The 17,815-nt window shown below is 37.4% G+C and overlaps 1 protein-coding gene across 1 annotated transcript in view; it reads right to left on the bottom strand.

The window, feature by feature from the left end:
* Positions 1–17,815, bottom strand: part of LOC121650923 (receptor tyrosine-protein kinase erbB-4-like) — a 310,734-nt gene that overhangs the window by 129,674 nt on the left and 163,245 nt on the right. The window contains exon 3 of the mRNA XM_042002752.1: positions 7,642–7,828. Within this exon, the coding sequence (XP_041858686.1) occupies positions 7,642–7,828 (187 nt within the window). The remainder of the gene's footprint in view (positions 1–7,641; positions 7,829–17,815) is intronic.

Here is a 17,815-nt window from a genome sequence, read left to right as displayed (position 1 = left end):
CTTGGAACTTTTATATGCAGATGATACCAAACTGTACTCAACAATGTCACCAAAATAAGTCTTAGCTTGTCTCTAATGCAGCCAAATGAATGAGGGAATGCCACCTTTAATTAAACATTTTTAATACTGAGATATCCAGCCAACTTCTCCATTCTTCTCCTTGACCATTGCATTAATTTCAGAAATGCCATCTGGTACTTCTATCCCCACACACAGGGCAGCCTCAGTCCAGACTTTTTTATTTGCGTTTCTATGATGTTGGAATGAACTAACAAATTATATCAGAGCGAATGATTCCCTTGTTTATCTTCAAGAATCTCTTTAAGACTCATAATTTATGACAACACTTCCTCTCATAGGACCTCAAACATCTAACACACACGGTTACAGTTTGCAGACCTCATCGCATAGCCACACCTGCTCTCTTTGTACTCAGTTTTAATGAACTGAATGTATGGAAGAGGGTTTCTTACACCACTAGATTCGGAATGTTGTTTGTCCCTTGCAAGTCACTTATTTGGGTTATTTGTCAAATGACTAAATGCAATATAAACACTTAGGTTTTCTGTTTTCAGGAGTAGTTAAGCAAAAGAATACATGTAAATTCTAAAATTAACTTTGTCACTAGGATATCAGTCCTGATGCTTTCTAGAGAAAAAATAAAAAAGTAGTTCCAGTAGTTCCACAGTCTTCGTCAGACAGTAGTATTACACAGCAATCAGTTAACACCAACTACCTCTGGTAGCCTGTTCCGGACTTCAATTTAACATGTGCCTCCTCATGATCCACATTAGGGACTTACAAATGTGACAATATGAATGTCGTCCTTCAAAAGGAAGTCCCTCTTGCCCCCTTCCTGAAGCAGTGAAATATTGAGTGTGACACGGGAGTAATTGCATGGGAAGTAATCAATTAGGCACACAATTGAAGGAGACCTGAGGTCTGTGGGCTGCCAGGCAAGAGGCTTGACTGAATTCTGGTGGTGTGCACTGAACCAATCTGGACTTCCTCTTGTGGCAGATTTGCTCTTTTGTTTCGTAGTAGTAAGACAATGAATAAAAGTCTTAGGAATCAGAAAAAGACACTAATTTTATGGTCCTTTTGTTCAGCAATCCCATGTCTGGGGGAAACACACTGACTCAAATTGTCCCTTTCACCTTGCCCCATCCCATCTTTCCGATGTCTCCCTGATGTATCGCTGTCACACGACACTGAGCAGGACGCTCAGCAGATGACACCCGGACTGCAATGAGCTTTGGAGAGCACAGAAAGACTCAAGTGCTCAAAAATTTTTTGTATACAACAAAGTAGTGCCAGCATGACACTGTACAGTATGTGTTTGTGTGAAAGGCATCAATGACACAAATCAAGACAGCCAACTGAAAAATGACAGAGAAAGAAGGGGATAAAGAGATGGAAGACAGACAGAAAAGAGGATGGATAAAGGGAGAGCAGATGGGCCATGAAGGAGTGGATAACGCCTTGGCGTAAAACACAGGCTTGTGTACATGCATGCAATGAGAGAGGATCATTCAGCAGATGGGGCCTCAGATTGGATGCTTCATTTTAGACAGACGCAGTGCAGGCGTAAGGTGGCTGGAAAAAAAAATCAACACTAAACAAATGTGGAAAAAAAATAGATACTGGATGAAATTGGAAAATGGGGTTGGGGTACTGGCAGTAAAATGTGTTAAATCAGAAACCTCATCTGTGTTGTGCTCCTTATTGAGGATGATATTATTTTGCTAGGGAAGCAGGCTGTAATTACCATGTGAAAGCCCAGAAGCTGTTCAGGGTTCATGTAAATCCAGATAAAAGTGCTGTTAGCCTAAGCATGAAGGACGACATTGTGGGTCAACATGGGTCAAAGTACAGATTAAAAACTTTGAAAATGTCAGGAGACAGCTCTGTTAACCTTTATCTAGCTTGCACATGGGGGAATAAAGTAAAACTAAGAACTTTTTTAAAGCTTCTATGTGCAGCAAACAAAAAAATGACTTGAATACCCCCCAAAAAATCTAAACTACAGACATGCTCTCTTTAGGTTAGTTTGCGAGTCCACACTTTCACTTTTTAAACTTTTTTTTTCTTTCTCTTTGGCACCTTAGAGTGATATCAGACAGACAACTGAACTCTTCACACTTATGCAAAATTTCTTATATTTCTTATTTTCTACACTTCTGTGCACACAAACAGCATCCCTAAACTTTTCATGGCTTGGCTGTGCCTTATATTTCATATTCATGAGGATAACTTAGCTAAGCTTGATTGAAAGGTGCATCAGAGGGAGTCCTATCCCTGCTTAGCCAAGGACCCCATTCTCTGGTCCCCTTAAATCCAGAGAGCCCATTCACAGTGCATAGTGTGCACCGGGAAGAAAAAAATAAATAAATAAATAAAAAAAATCAATAAGTGCACTGCTACAATATACTAGCGACAAATTGATTTCATCCCAAGGCAATTTTGACCCAAGTAGAAATGCGTGTGGGTTTCAGCACTGAAGGAGTCTTTCACTGCGCCTTCTCTCGATTAGCCCCTTATGTACTTAATAACTTTTATCTTTGTATATATGTTGCTTATTGATCATTTTACACTTCTCCAGCGAGCTACTGGCATGGGAATGATAAACTTATATGACTGCAACATCAAAGGCATTGTAATGAATGACACACCTTGGACTCAGAAAAGCACTTGAAGTTTGGATCTGTTCTGCTTGATGTACAGAAGGAAATCTATCCTGATGATTCAGGGTTATTTCCTTTTTCAGCAGCACACTCCAGACTGATGATAACTAGAATCAAGCATATTGGTACACAAATAACTTTTTTCCCCTCCAGCAAGAACTGGTTTTAACTTTCTTTGCCAAAAAGCTGTGCTCCAAGACAAATGACTTACTATAAATACATAAGTTTGTAAAAAGGATTTCATGGGGCTATTACTGTGGATTAGGTGCATCATTCCTCACACGTACACCGGTATATAACCCAACAATTACAAAAGCTGTTATGTAAGCATTATTTATTATAATAGAGTTAGTAATTAAAAAAAACAAAAACAAAAAACATGGATGACTTATCCTGCATTTGGGTGATATACCCATTTGACACTTTCACAGATTTCAAAATTTAAGCAGAGCTGGTGTACAAAGATGGTGGTTAATAAGCACAGTACTAATAATAAGAAACTGCATGACCTTCTTAACTTCTGGTTTTGATGAAAGTTTTTGAACACACAGAGGAAAATTTTTTCATTACTTGGCTATCCATTGTCATGAAAGCGTTGAGCACTAAAGGTTATATAAGTATGTTTTATAATAACAATACTGTAGAATATTTATTTCAATTTGTTAATTTCATAAAATCAAAATGAAGAAAAGAAAATCATATGAATAGATCCCCCCTCCATATATTTAAAAAAAATAGAATTTTTAGTGTCAAATGCAGCACTTTAGGTAAGAACAGTGAAACTTTATGTCATATATTTATGGGTCTTGTGGATTCTTTTAGGTAAACTTGCACAGTGTTTCATAGTACTTTACAGACTTGTTTCTACTTAACTTTGCCTCATGCAGTTCATGAATGACTCAGTGATGATGATGAAGGTTCTGTGTAAGAGACACGCTCGCATTTGTATTCCCTGAAGGTAGTTTGTTATAACTACTAGTGTCTGTTGTGACATGTATATTTTCTATACTACTAATGCCATGATGGTATTAGAGAGGGGTTTAACACCATCTGAGACACCACAAATCAAACATAAGACCTTTATGACATCATCTGGAGGGATACAGTGCCTGTGATGATGTTGTGACAGAGCTATCCTAATCTTCTAAAGATGTTTATTTTGTGTGCTGTGATATCAACCATGCTTCAAAACAGGAAAGACAGGTGTAAAACTTTTTTTTTCCTATAGAAGGTGATAATATTCTTCTATATTCCTCTTGTGGAAGATTCTGGGTAAAACACAAAGTGATGAAGTAGAGCAGATTCAGACCATGGCTTTTGTGTACAACTTCCCCTCCACTTCATGGCTCAAGGCCACGGATGGCAGATCAAACAGCAGCCTCTCGCAGAGTCCAGCCCTAGCTCCCCCAGCACTGGCTTCAACTTGGCACCACAATGAAAAGGCCTGGCTTGGCAAAATGCTGCTGTTGGTGCCAGACAAATGCAATTCCCCAAGTATGGCACACAACTCGAGATAGAATAGAAGATGGGGTGTAACACAGAAGTGTAGCTGTACAAACTACAAACTGATAAGGCTGCGTTGTTTCCCTTAACCCTGGGGAATCACCGGGAAGGAACAGTTGAAGAGAACAATGAGAGACGACTGAATTATTTAGAAGGATAGTCTGAACGAGGTTGAGACATGCTGAGTCCAATGCCGTTAACTCACAAATGTGAATAAAATCTCAACATAAAATGAATTGTAATCTAACAATACAGAAATGGTGTTTCTATTTGAAATGCCTTAGTTTCTTCAGAATATTTTTTATGCAATGATTATGTACCCTGTGATGGACTGGCGACCTCTCCAGGGTGTACCCTACCTCTCGCCTGCTAATTGCTGTGATAGGCTGCAGCTTTCTCGCCACCCTGAATTGGACTAAGTATAGAAAATCATTGAATTAATGAATGATTATCTATTATACAGCTTCAAGTGTTATTGGTTTGGGGAAACCAGTAAGGACTGGTCAAAGATCACCCACAAAGGCGAAATAAGAAATGAATGCCACTTCAAAATACATTTGGAAAAATTTCCTCATAGACATTATAAGTAATCCGTTGTGCCAACTACTACGTATATCACTTATATCTAATTTCTCATGTTTCCTTATGTGCAACAGATGATGGACGGATATAGGAGTATTTCCATCACAGTTCTACTAAAGACATAAAAGAACAGAAAAAAAAATCACCAAGAAAAAGTTCATTAACTACATGTGATAAGAAAGGGGGTTTAATTTTGACACCTGGAGTCAGATACATAAAACTAATGTATGTGCAGAATCATGAAGAAAACTTTGTTCATGGACAAAAGTAAAAATGTGTATTCATATTTGCCTCACCAGCTAAATAAAACCAAAACGGCATGTGATTCTCTTTTAAAATCTCAGTCTATGCGAAACTATACACATGTGCAAAAATCTGATTTCCACTCCCATTTTTCAATATGAATGGACGCAACCTAAATGGGACATTTTCACACATGAAGATATTCTGCACTATAACTAAATATGTGCCATTATGAAAGCAGTAGCTTTCATAATTGAAAAAAAATATATAATTCTTATCAAATGCAACACTGTAATACTCAGTGAAGTTAAGAAAATAAAATCAGGTTTATGTGGAGGTCTTTGCATTGGAATCACAAAGAGAACAAAACTGCTGAATGGAAAGAAGATGGAAGCAATCAACATTGTAAGTTAATAACAAAGAAACCTGGAAAGGTTAAGAAAAAGAAAAAAAAGAATAGCATACAATCAACAGAAAATATCCATCAGCTCACAAAAAAAACAGTATCAGCTTAAGAAGAGTAATAGTAACTTGTAGTTACTAGAGAAAGGTAATGTCTATAATAAGCAAGGAGACACAGATTTACAAATATAAATTTTTTAGACTCCCTCTGGAAGCCTAAAGCAGCATATGAGCCACTTTTTCTGTCAGGAAAATTTGAATGATCTTTGCTTGTTCTCTTAAGCAAAGCTTTTCACAATCATTACACATTAACTTAACACCAAGCTCCAGTTACAGCTCCAACAAAAAAATATGAGTTCACTATAAACGATTGGTAATTAAATTTTAATTGTAGTATTCTGTTTAAATCTAGTATTTTATCATATGAAGCTTTAACTGCTCTTAAAGCAAGCAACATAATAGTCTGAATGTTGACTGAAGTGTACAAATGATTATGACATACTCTTGTTTATATGAAAACCAGTTTGCGTACAGAAAAAAAGGTGCATGTTTGTTCTCTTCATTCATGGGTATCTGACCACAGATGTCAGTGTAGTCACAGGTTTTACCAGTAACAACAACAAAAAAAAAAAAGAAAAGTAAAATAGGTTTATTAAGATTTTCTCATGTCATTTTGGTTTATTCATCAAAAACAAAATGTAGTTTAGTTTCAATTTATTCATTTTATGAGTGATTTTCCTTGTTTTTCCATTTTTAAACTCCCTGATGGTCTTACTCTTTAGTCCAGAGTCTGACTTCATATTAAGAGTTATAAAAGAGTTATAAAACACCAATTCATTAATATTTCTAAATCATTGATTTTATTTTTAATAAACGCTGGGTTGCTGCCTACCATTTTGTTTTTAACTTGGTTTAACTTGCCTTTATAATCTACTTCAAAGTCAAATTAATGTTTAAGTTTATGTTATTCACCTGTTACTTTATCTAAGAAACATTAACATTATAAAACTGACACATGATGTTGCTAAATGCAGGATCTTCTTAACTGCAAAGCGACAAATCCAAATGATAGATGTATTTAAAATATATTTTGGACACTAGACATACTTACTATTGTTTTTGGGTAATTTATCAGATGGGTTCAGGTCACTAAGTAAGACTGCAGTATTTAAAGGTTCATTTATCTGTTCTGAACATTATTCAAACTGTAAGTCAAATATTGTTATAGAAGTAAAACCCTGGTCAAGACTTCTTTAACTGTCATTCAGCCAGGATATTATTTCCTTTTCTGTCCATACCCAGCGCTGTAAAGTCCAATTTAGCTTCAATATTAATAAATCACTTTGCTCTTGCGTTGCAAACATGATCTCTGGCATGCTAAAATTAGCCTTGTACTGATTTATGCTGACCTCAAGGTCGAGGCTCCTGAAGAAAACCCAGAAGCACATAGATCCATTGTTTATAAGGCAGCAAAGCCACCCACATATAAGCATATAGAACCATATAAGTCAGCATCACATATCTAAGTGCGAGAAGGTTAATTGTGATGACAGCAGTGGTTATGTTCATGTGAGGAGATGAAAAGGCAGATACTGTACTTACCCGTCTTGTGCGCTGGGGACAGAAACCAGTAAACAACACCAACACTTTGATGGTTTTATTTATCTAACTGTGCAAAGAGCCCTCGAAGCTGCAATGATCACTGCAATAATATTTGTTGTGTAGGATTTAGTGTAGCAACTGTTATGTGCTTTGTGGGTTTCTTTCTTAATGAGACGGGGGAAATTCTAAGTGGTGGATTGATGGTTTAATGAGATCTTATGTTAATACCTGGTCCCAGTTAACCTTATTCCAATAATGGTTATAGTGTGCTATGCAAATAAATAAATAAACATAATGTTAATATTTTAGACTAAATTTAAATAGTGGGAAAAAAGTATATGATCAGCTTTAATTAATCAATTTTAATCCACTTTCTAATTACCTTCTAAACTAGTTAAACAAAAAAAGAACGTTTGAAGAAACAAAAGTTAAAAATTGTTCTCAAAATGTTGTGTTTTCATAACAGTCAATTGAAGTCATTACTCTTTTTCTCTCAAATGAATTATAAAAAGTGACATGCATACAAGATCCAATTCAAGTTTAGGCAATGTATCTCAAGAAAAGATCAAGAATTTCACTAAATAACATCCACATGACATATCAGATGCAAATGTGCAGAACTTGCCTGTGAGATTTTTCAGACCCAACTGCCGCAGGCCGAAGTTTCCATCGCGCCTATAATTCAGGAAAATTGCAAGCGAGTAGCGGTCCTCGTACAGCTTGGTTCCTCGAATTATCCTCAAGTTCTCCAGGGGCAGGTAATCAAACTGGTTCAGAGCCACCAACACATACCCCGTCACTTCTCGGATGGACTGTGGACAGAGTAATGGAGAGAAGTGTTAACATGTATGAATTTGCATGACAACGCTGCAATAATTAAAGCTTTAAAAAGAATAAAAGACATTAATTTTTGTTTGTTTCTTTTATCTGTTTTATGTGTTGTTTGCACAAAATATAAAATGGAAAAAAGTGCAAAGCAAATGTAAATGAAAGAAAGTAAAGTCACCCAAGCTGGAGACCATATGGGAATGGGTCCCAGGGTTACTGGTAAAACCTACACGATCGTAATTTATTTATTTGAAATGTGTAACAAAAACATGTTCCTTTGATCAACATGAAATATTTGCTTTATATAGGTACTTGTTCAGCCAGCTTCCAGAAATGACCACAGTAGATTCACTTTCTCTTTTAGCTAAATTTGCATTTACTCAATCAAAATTGCACCACGATCAATTGAAACAGAGCTGCTCTTTTAGCTTTCAAATGATACAGAACTGATGATAAAATAAATAACAAGACAGTAGAGGCAGAATGCTGTGAGACGGAAAAGAAACCAAACATGAAGAGCCGATGACAGGGAAAGTAACAGGCCTACATCAGATCATTGGCAGCATCTGTCTTCAAGGTCACTTTCCACATATTCAATCATGCCAGCAAGTTGAGTTACAGCATCTGAGGCGGGAGATTTTGCTTCAGGGTTTATGACCTCGCTGCAAACTTGGCTCAGGGTTCAGAACTCATAGACGGGACTCGGCCTGGGGTGACTGAGCCACAAGGACAGCCATTGCTTCACACTTTAAATGTCATTTAGGGGGGGATATAACGACTGTTGAGACATTGGCAAGAAGCCACCCAGTTGGAGCTGCTGTTGCATGAATCAAAGTGACAGGCTGTGTCCTCTTCCTCCCTCTACCATCATGGAGGCTGTCATTAGCAGACAGGCGGTCAAAGAAGTCTTCCCATACTGGCCCTACTTATGCTTATAATCAACAAGTATGTGCATGAAGTGCTACTGGAGTTGATGTACAGAACGGAAACAGGTTCTAAAAACGGCCTTAACAGTGTAGTTAAGCCAGCTGACAGCTGTCAGAGAACATGGCTGTTAGTCATCAGTAAGTAAACCACAGTTACAGCTCTGTCATCATTTTACCAGCTTATTACCATTTATGGATACAGACTGGAGAAGTGGTGACTCTGTGTGTTTCTTTAAATCACTGATAAGGATTTTATGTTTATTTTGAGCTGTTCAAGTTTTTATTGGTTTAGAGACTAGGAGGAAAATATGATCAAATGAATATACTCCAAGTTTTTTATCCCGGATAAGTTCAAAAGCTGATAAATGACAATATTGCATATAACATGTGCACGTATTAGACTGCAATATGCTGAGCTTCTTTGGTGTGTGTGTTAATGCAGCACTCTGATCCATCAGTGTGAACAAGCGGCTAGAAGTTTTTTTGGATGACTCACACTCACCATGCTGAGGGTTTGAAGGTCTTATCAACCCTGCTACTCAGCCAAATAAGCTCCAGTCTGTGTAGTACAGTGACACAGTACTGTTATATCCTCCCCATCTACAATCCAGATACTCTTTATTCCTGCCAAAAGCTGAGGGTGGCATAAAACAGCACGAGCAACCAGCTGTGGCTCCATGTATCTGAGCATATACAGAAACTAATAATTACTTTAGGACCCACACCTCATTGGTGCTTTACACACCCTTTTTTTCTAAGGCTGTTTAATACCCTGTTCGCACAGTTGTCGGTTTGTTATTTTCAAGCTACCAAATCAATATTTTTCAAAGTGCAGTCTTGCATAGGGAAATAAACCAAGGGAGAAAGAAGATGGTAGACAAACACGCTTTACTCCCCACAGATTATTGTTCAATAATGAACTGCATGAAAAAAGGGAAACAACTTGCAGTGATTACAGGCCCTTGCTGAGCTAATGGCTAAGTCTGCCCTGTGCATGGTCACTTTCATTAAACACAGATCAACAAAACAACAGTCTCCCACCTGGTGACTGTGGTGCAGGTCTAGTGCAAAGTATGCTCACTTCAGAGAAGCAGGCAAGCTTTAACATACAAAACCCCAAAGGATAGAGTGGAATTGTAATCTTAAAATAAGTGATAGTACAGAAGAGCAGGTGCTAATGTAATCTCATTTTTAATTTGTTGCAGGTGCTAAGTTTAGTCAATTGCATTATACCTGCATTTAGTAACAGCACAATTAGCTTTCTATTACCTGGTAATTATAACAGCATAACTCATTGCTGTCCTAGATTTTTTCCAATAGAAAACGTTTTTGAACTGTCCTGTAATGGGAGTGTGAGCTCACATGGGATTTAAGATCAGCGTTATCATATAAGATTTTGTACTGTAGCATCATCTGTATTTGTTTTTTGAAGTTGAGACTACTTGACAAATTAACAATCACTATAATAAGACCTTTGGTGTAGATCGCTTTATACAAGACTAATGTGTGGCATTGTGTATATACCCCACACTCACACACCCCACCCAGGCCATCCAACCTCATATGCTTCCATAGAGATCAATGCATTAGGATCTCAGCAACACTGAACAAAAGAGACAGAAAGAGTCAGATTCAGTAGATTAACAGGGATTTCTCCCTCCTCCCCAAGCTGGAGCATTTGTGAACGGAAGTGTGGCAGCGGAACAAACCCCTCACTTGAGTCACTGAGACGTGTGCAGTTTTGAAATAGAGTCCTTCAATCCCTGACTTCTAAAGGAAGAAGAGAGAGAGAGAGGTTTGAGGTAGAACTGGTGAAGGAAGGAAGGAGAAAGAGTAAAGGAGGAAAGGAAGCTTGAAGAAGAAGAAGAAGAGACACACATGGCAAGAGAAGCTCAGTCAAGTGTACAGGACAGGTTTACGTATATTTTAATACATAATTGAAACCACACCTGTTCCAGGTCAGAGGGGTCAGAGACAGCAAAAGGTGTGGGTGAAATGTTGAGGTGAGAAGGTGGGGAAGTGGACAACATTAGCATGTTTAAAGAGACTGAACAGACGTTAGCATGATTGCCTCTCATTTCCATACATATTGAGGAGCAGAAATGTTCTCTGCGGTCACTGAAGTCAGATACATAGGACTGCACTGGGAGGGCTTAAGGTTTGCTTAGCTAAGCTCTCATCCCCTGTTTCCGTATTGCTTCAATAAATCCTCTGCCTAAGCTCGCATCCACATCTGTAAGCAGACACACAATCCGGATAGAGTGTCTACAAGTGTAACTAAGAAAACCCTCCTGAGGTTTCAGAGCCCAACCTCAATGTAACCAAAATCCTAATGGAGGAAATGTTTGCAATGATGTTTTGAAACTGAAGGCTTCTTTATAGTTTTAGCAATAATTTGTGAAATTAAATCCATATCATGCATATCTTTTGCAAAGTTAGCAGTAGTGAAATATTTTCCAGTAGGAATAGTGTCCCTGATGGAATTTTAAGCTTTATTTATTTTTATTTATTTCTAACCCTCTAATTTAGAAGCTTGAGTTTAACTTGCCAAAGTGCCCAAGTCTATCCCGCCAGCTTTCAGATAACACGTCAATTCCTCTGGAGTGGCTCAAACTCAACATGATCTTATTCAAACAGCTGCAGGTGATGCTGCCTTTGATGTACATGCGTGTATGTGTGTGTTGCACAATACTGCATGAAAGTGAACCAGTGAAGTATTTTTATTGCTTAGTAAGATAATAAGTGTGATAACTCATAACTGGGGAGAAATCATGCCTATTGTTTCTAACATAATTCTTTTTAAGCTCTTATGAAAGAAGCTCTGCTTGCATCTGCGTCAACTGTTTTCACAAGCACAAAAAAGACAAAAAGAAAAATTACTTTATTCCCAGCCTCTTTTTTTCATGTTTCTACAGTGGGCTAGTTTTTGCTCTTTTTGTAAACACTGATTTTACAAAAAATTCAAATAGAAAAATAACACATTTCTCTGTAAAATAGGGCAATATGGGACTTGACTAAAATGCATCTACAACAACCATCTGTATGAGCATAGAGTCAATACAACAAAATGTTATATAACAGGATTTTTTCTGGTATTTCTTGGAAAAATGTATGAGTAGAAGGCTTTTTGTCCAGGACTCAAAGTAGCTGTTGGTAGCTAATGAGATTGGCAAGAATGGTTGACTTTGAGAAGTCCCTCTTCAGGGTGTGCAAAGCCATATGCGAAGGCAAAGTGTAGCGCTTGGTGGATGTTTGAAAATCATTGGTTCCGACAGAATGACAGTCTTCTTGTCAAGCATTATGACAGAAAATCCCTGCAAGGTGCATGCATCATTGACAGAATACACCACAATCGTCAAATACAGAAAGAATAGTCTGAAGAGAAGAAGAATGATACAAACAGACAGATGTGGACAAAAGAAAGAGAATACAAAAGAAACACCTTATGCATGGACAACAAAACAAATGACATTGGGCTCATTCAGTTGAATTCACAGAGGCTACATTAGAAAGCCATCCCATCATGTCATTTTACCAAAGGACTATTTAAAGGGAAAGCAACTGGTCCCTATAAGAAATAGAAGATGATCATGTTAATACAAAATGGGAATTCTACCTAAACATACTAAAAGGAGAACTGTAGTTTGTGGCAAACTGCTGTATTTCATTCAAATGAGGGCTATATCAGACTTAGTGCACAATTAACCACCTCTAATATGGAGATTCTTGGAACTGATGCAACATAGATCGAGGCAAACAGACTAAACCTCCTACAAGTTTCCAAAAAAAACTGTCCCCAACTCCGACTGAAAATAAACACAGAATGTAGCTTCCTAGAGAGTAAATTTTGGCTCAGAGCTTTAACAGTTCAATGGGGAGCCTCTTTGCAATTCAGTGTGTTACAGTGAATCTAGCAGGTCCATCACAAACCCTTACATACAGTAGTCTATGAGTCAGTCCATAGCTATATAACCCTGATGTTTATCATCATATATAGTTGCAGTTCAATCTGCTCTAAATAACTCAATATGCTCTGAGGACATCAGAGTTATCAGTGGGCGCATTTGTTGTGTGTACTGTTGGAACACAAACACTGTTTGTGTAGAGTAACATGTTCTAACCCAGGCTTGCTTATTGTAATGATAGTGCAGCTAGGTGTGCAAGACACCCACTGTTCAAACCACAAAATCTATATGATTTTGGGCAGTAAACAAGGAGAGAAATATTTTGTTTTTCTTCCTGTATTCAGATTAAAAAGGGGTTATAGTTTACGTCCTTTTAAACTGCATTTTAGATGGCATGGATGGCAGAAAATGTCTTTCAGCTCAATCAGGACAAAACTGAAGTTTTATTTATCAGTCTTGAAGACGAGAGAGACCATTTTACCAAAACTGAAACATTTTAAACCTTATCATGTGAGAAATCTGGGTGTCCTTTTTGACTCTAAGCTGGATTTTATTCAACACAACTGGATATTATCCTCTTAAAAACATCACCCTTTCCTCTCTCTTGCTAGCATGGAGGTGCTGATGCATGCTTTCATTTCTAGCAGAATGGATTATTGTAATACCTTGCTCTCTGGTCTTCCCATAAAAAGTATTTCTAACCTACAATTACTCCAGAATTCAGCTACACATGTTTTGAGGAGGACCAGAAGGTGGAAACACATTAAACCAGCTTTAAAATCACTGCATTGGGTCCCGTGAGTTTCAGGATTTGTTTCAATGTTCTTTTAGTTGTTTATAAATGTCATAATGGTTTTGGGCCTTCTTATTTATCTGACCTGCTTTTAAGTTTTGAGCCCTCACGGAGACTGAGGTCCTCTGGTACTGGCCTTTCAGCTGTTCCAAAAGTTAGAACTAAAACTTATGGTGAGACCTTGTGACGGTCCTCGACTCTAAATGTTTAAAATAAATGTTTATTTTTATCCATGGACAGGTCACCCATCCATTGCAGGGTCAACACAGAGAGAAAAACAACCTTGCTCATCATCATGTTCACACTCACTCCTATGGAGAATTTAAACCAATCAACCTAACATGCATCTCTTTGAACAGTGAGAGGAAGCCAGAGTACCCAGAGAGAACCCAAGCACAGAAGAGAAGAACATGCAAACTCCACACAGACAGGCCACTGATTGAACCTCCCCCACCCAAGGCCCGAACCAGTGACCATCTTGCTGTGAGGCTGTGCTGCTACCACACCTAGTCCATCTATTATGTTTATTTTTTTTATGGTTTTTATTTGTTCTTATTGTTTTTAGCTTTATTTTTTTAATCTTGTTTTTACTTTTTAGCTTCAATGTTTTTCTCGTGGGGGTCCTTCACATCGGAGGTAATGCCTACTCGGTCTGCAGGACATTCTATTCTATTCTATTTTACAGTCATTTGGCAGACGCTTTTATCCAAAGCGACTTACATCTCAAAGTAAGAGCAACACAAGCAAGAATTCAAACAGGATGGGGCATCATAATTAAGTGGCAGACTGCTGTGAGTCCAGTTGGACCCAGGTGCTGTCATGTAGTGATAGAGGCAGTGCTTGTTTTTTTAATCCTTTGTGGAGACTTCTGTGGAGAGCGCCCTGGTTGTGGTGGCTGGTGGGGTCCTGAACTGAAGCCCTGGCTTTGGCGTGGTGCCCATACCTGCCCTGATCTTGACAGTTTACTATGGTGACGCCAGCTGCGGTCCCTAGTGAGGCGGCCCCTGGTTAGAACAGATCCCCAAGATATTGTTTCCTTACCTCAGTGTCAGGCCAGATTTGTATTTCCAGATGTTTATCTCTAGTTATGTTTTTATATTGCTTCAATTAAAGAGATAGAAACTAGAAGTCAGAATTTATGTTTGTGCACAGAGTGATGGGGGAGGAGTTGGGGGTTATGTGTGCTGTGTGGATCTGAATGTAATGATGTGTGTTTGAGAGAGTGTGCTCAGGTGTGTGTTATTGAACTTTGTTATACGCTTGTGTCTTATATACATTCAAATTTTTTTTTCGTCATGTAAAGCAATTTAGGTTGCTTTTTGTATAAGAAGTGCTTCATAAATAAAGCTTGATTTGATTTATAAGAATATACAGTATTTTTCCTTTTTGATTTTTCCCAGTTTAATCGTTAAACATTTTTTTCTTCAAAGCAGAAGCAATTCACAGCAACAGACTATATATCACAATGTGAAGTTGTTGGATCCCACTTTCACTAAATATTGTCATAAGCATTCAGCCTTTTAATTAGATTTTAGCATTGTGGTATAAAAAGCTTGAACACAGAGACCAATTATCTGGAAATGTTTAGTATCTCAATTGTTGTTTTTAACGGTCCACAGTTTTTAGAGTAATTGTGGCAAACAGTGTTTAATCTATAGCTAAACTTTGCACTGTGATGTTGAAAAATCAATATAATGGGCATTTCTATCATATTATTTTCTTTTTTAGGAAGTAGTCCCAATGCCTGTAGTTAAACTGGAGATGCATGAGTTTGTCTGTGAAAGCTGGCTTTAATTGCCCTTTTGTAATTTTTTGTAAAATGATGTGAAATTGTTATGGTTAATTGGTGGAGGTGGATGAGCTGCGTAGGTGCACAAGTCAAAAACACTTCACCTCCAAAGCCTTTTCCAGGTTATCTAACACTTCTCCATTTCAGCTCAGACAGTGAAGCACTACACAGCTCAAACTGATTAACTAATAGTATTAGAAAAAGGCTCTTCTTTTTTCATGTAAACATTTTTCACACATTTTTCTGTGCATTCTTTTAACTTTAATTTCTTTCAGCACAGCAAACTAAATCTCTGTCTCTCACGGTCTTGAACATATGATACACGAAATGTTTTCCTACAACTTAATGCTACTTTTACAATGTTTTAAATTATTAATTGAATTATTTATGTGCATTATTGTTGTTTTTAGTCTGTACTAGTGCTTTCTGGCTCTTAATGTTTTGTCTAATAAAATTCAAGTTTAATAAATAAACATCACATTTGATTTTATTACATTGTTTAGTTAAGATTTATAGGAAACATTTTTACTGCTACTACATAAAGAGGATATTGTTGTTAAAAAAACTGCTTACGTGTCCTTAGAAATATGTGTTTTTAAATAAAAATGACTAAACTTTTATTCATAAAGTAGAACTTTTTATATAAACATTTGCAATACATGTCAGGGATCACCAAACCCAACCGTAAAATAAAATGCATCATGGGACATCAGGACTGTGTACCAGAGAAAGAAACTGTGGTTAACCAATTTCTAGAATGGTTGAATTAATTAGGAATTTGTTTAACAGCTGATATATTAGCATGTCTTTCTTTTTAATTTGCACACAGCCACAAACGGAAACCCATTTGGATCAAGCTGAGTTAACAGCTTTGGTTCTTTATTTTTGTTTCTCTATCTCTTTTCATTTTTATTTCTGTGTATGACAACAGGCACTCCACCACTACAACTAAAGTTCCCTTTGTTGTTAGTTGTCATTGTTCCTTTGGTCAACACTCTGCAGTAGAGTAACAGCAGGAAGCTTGAAATCACATCTCAGGCAAAGGATCAGAGCTCCTTTTTTACTCAACTCCTTAAATGAAGCCAGGGCAGACAGCAATATTTTTCAAATGTATGAATTCCTCCACATGAGTAGCAGTTCTCAGGGCGAAACTATCCTCATTAACAGCCAACTGGAGGGTGTGAGCAGTTCATGGCAGGCAGACGAGACCAGTGTTATCTGTGGCATTGATCCTATTTTTTTTTTTTTTTTTTTTTTTTGGTATTGTCTCAGGCGGTGGTGCAGGAAGAAGTTAACTGCCTTCAGTTTGTTGTCAAAAATCAGACATCTTTTTTTGTAGTATGACTCTTCAGGACAACTTTTGCATTTTGTCAAAAAAATTGAACATATTTTTTGGAAACAGACATTCGATATTTATTACTATCAACAAAGTTAATGTCAAGAGAAAAATACATTTAGAAGCATTCTTATTTTTACTATGTGCTACTGTGTCCAAACATTTTCTGACAATCAAGGTTTGTTGCTAAGATATTGCAAAGTGTGGAAAAAATATTTTAAAATGTCCTATAGTACAAGATTTTTCAATATCAGGGATGTTAGGGAAGAAGGAAGTTCATCACATTTTAGGTGTTTCCATTTTTAAAAGTATGTGTATACTGAAAATGGCACTTTTACACATACAGATTATACGTCTATGATGGAGACATCTCTCCTTGATTCTAGTTATAGGATAAAGACATAGATAAAGCAAAGAGAATAAAAATAAAAGAAAACATAAATAAATACAGTGTCCACCATCGACTGTTTAATTTGCTCCAGGAGAGATTGACGGCTATTCTTCAAAAGATATTTCCCCAATTGGTGTTTAGATGGTAGTGGAGAACGCCGTCAACACATCAGCTCAAAATCTCCCATCACTGCTCCAGTGGATTGAGATCTGACTGTGAACGCCACAGCTTATGATTCACATCAGCATTACACTCATCAAAACATTTATTGAACCATAGTGCCCTTTGGATAGGGGCATTATCATCCTGTACACATAAAGGTCATCACTCAGAACAACTTTGTGTTGATTTGAAGTGACCTTCCCTCTGAGGGGACAAGTGAAGCCAAACCCTGGTAGCAAAATGTCCCCCGCAGCATGACAGAGCTAACAGAACCCTTTATAGCAGAGGTCAATGGTTTATCCTTCCCTTTAACTTGTTACCTATCTATAGCTATCAAATAAAGTAAGTTGCCGTATAAGAAACCAGTAGGGCAGGAATCAGCAGTGTGGAAAACAAGCTGTTATATGCTTGTGTGTGTCTGTTAAGGACGGTAATGATTCACTAGACCTCAATAAAATAGTAAAGTTTATTTACTTTTTCTTTCTTTTATATTTTCTTGTTTAGGCTGCTCAAATGTCCTACAGTGACCATGGAAGTATGAAAGTATTCCCTTGTCCAATATGATGGAATCGGAGCTCATGGCAAACGTTGGATTGTGCTTTTCAGAGAAACTGATGAACCGAGTGTGATTAATTTTGGATGACACCTTCCATGGGACATCAATCAAAA

This window comes from Melanotaenia boesemani, chromosome 12 (assembly GCF_017639745.1).
Source record: "Melanotaenia boesemani isolate fMelBoe1 chromosome 12, fMelBoe1.pri, whole genome shotgun sequence".
NCBI classification, from domain to species: domain Eukaryota; kingdom Metazoa; phylum Chordata; class Actinopteri; order Atheriniformes; family Melanotaeniidae; genus Melanotaenia; species Melanotaenia boesemani.
This window is presented reverse-complemented; position numbering and strand designations above follow the sequence as displayed.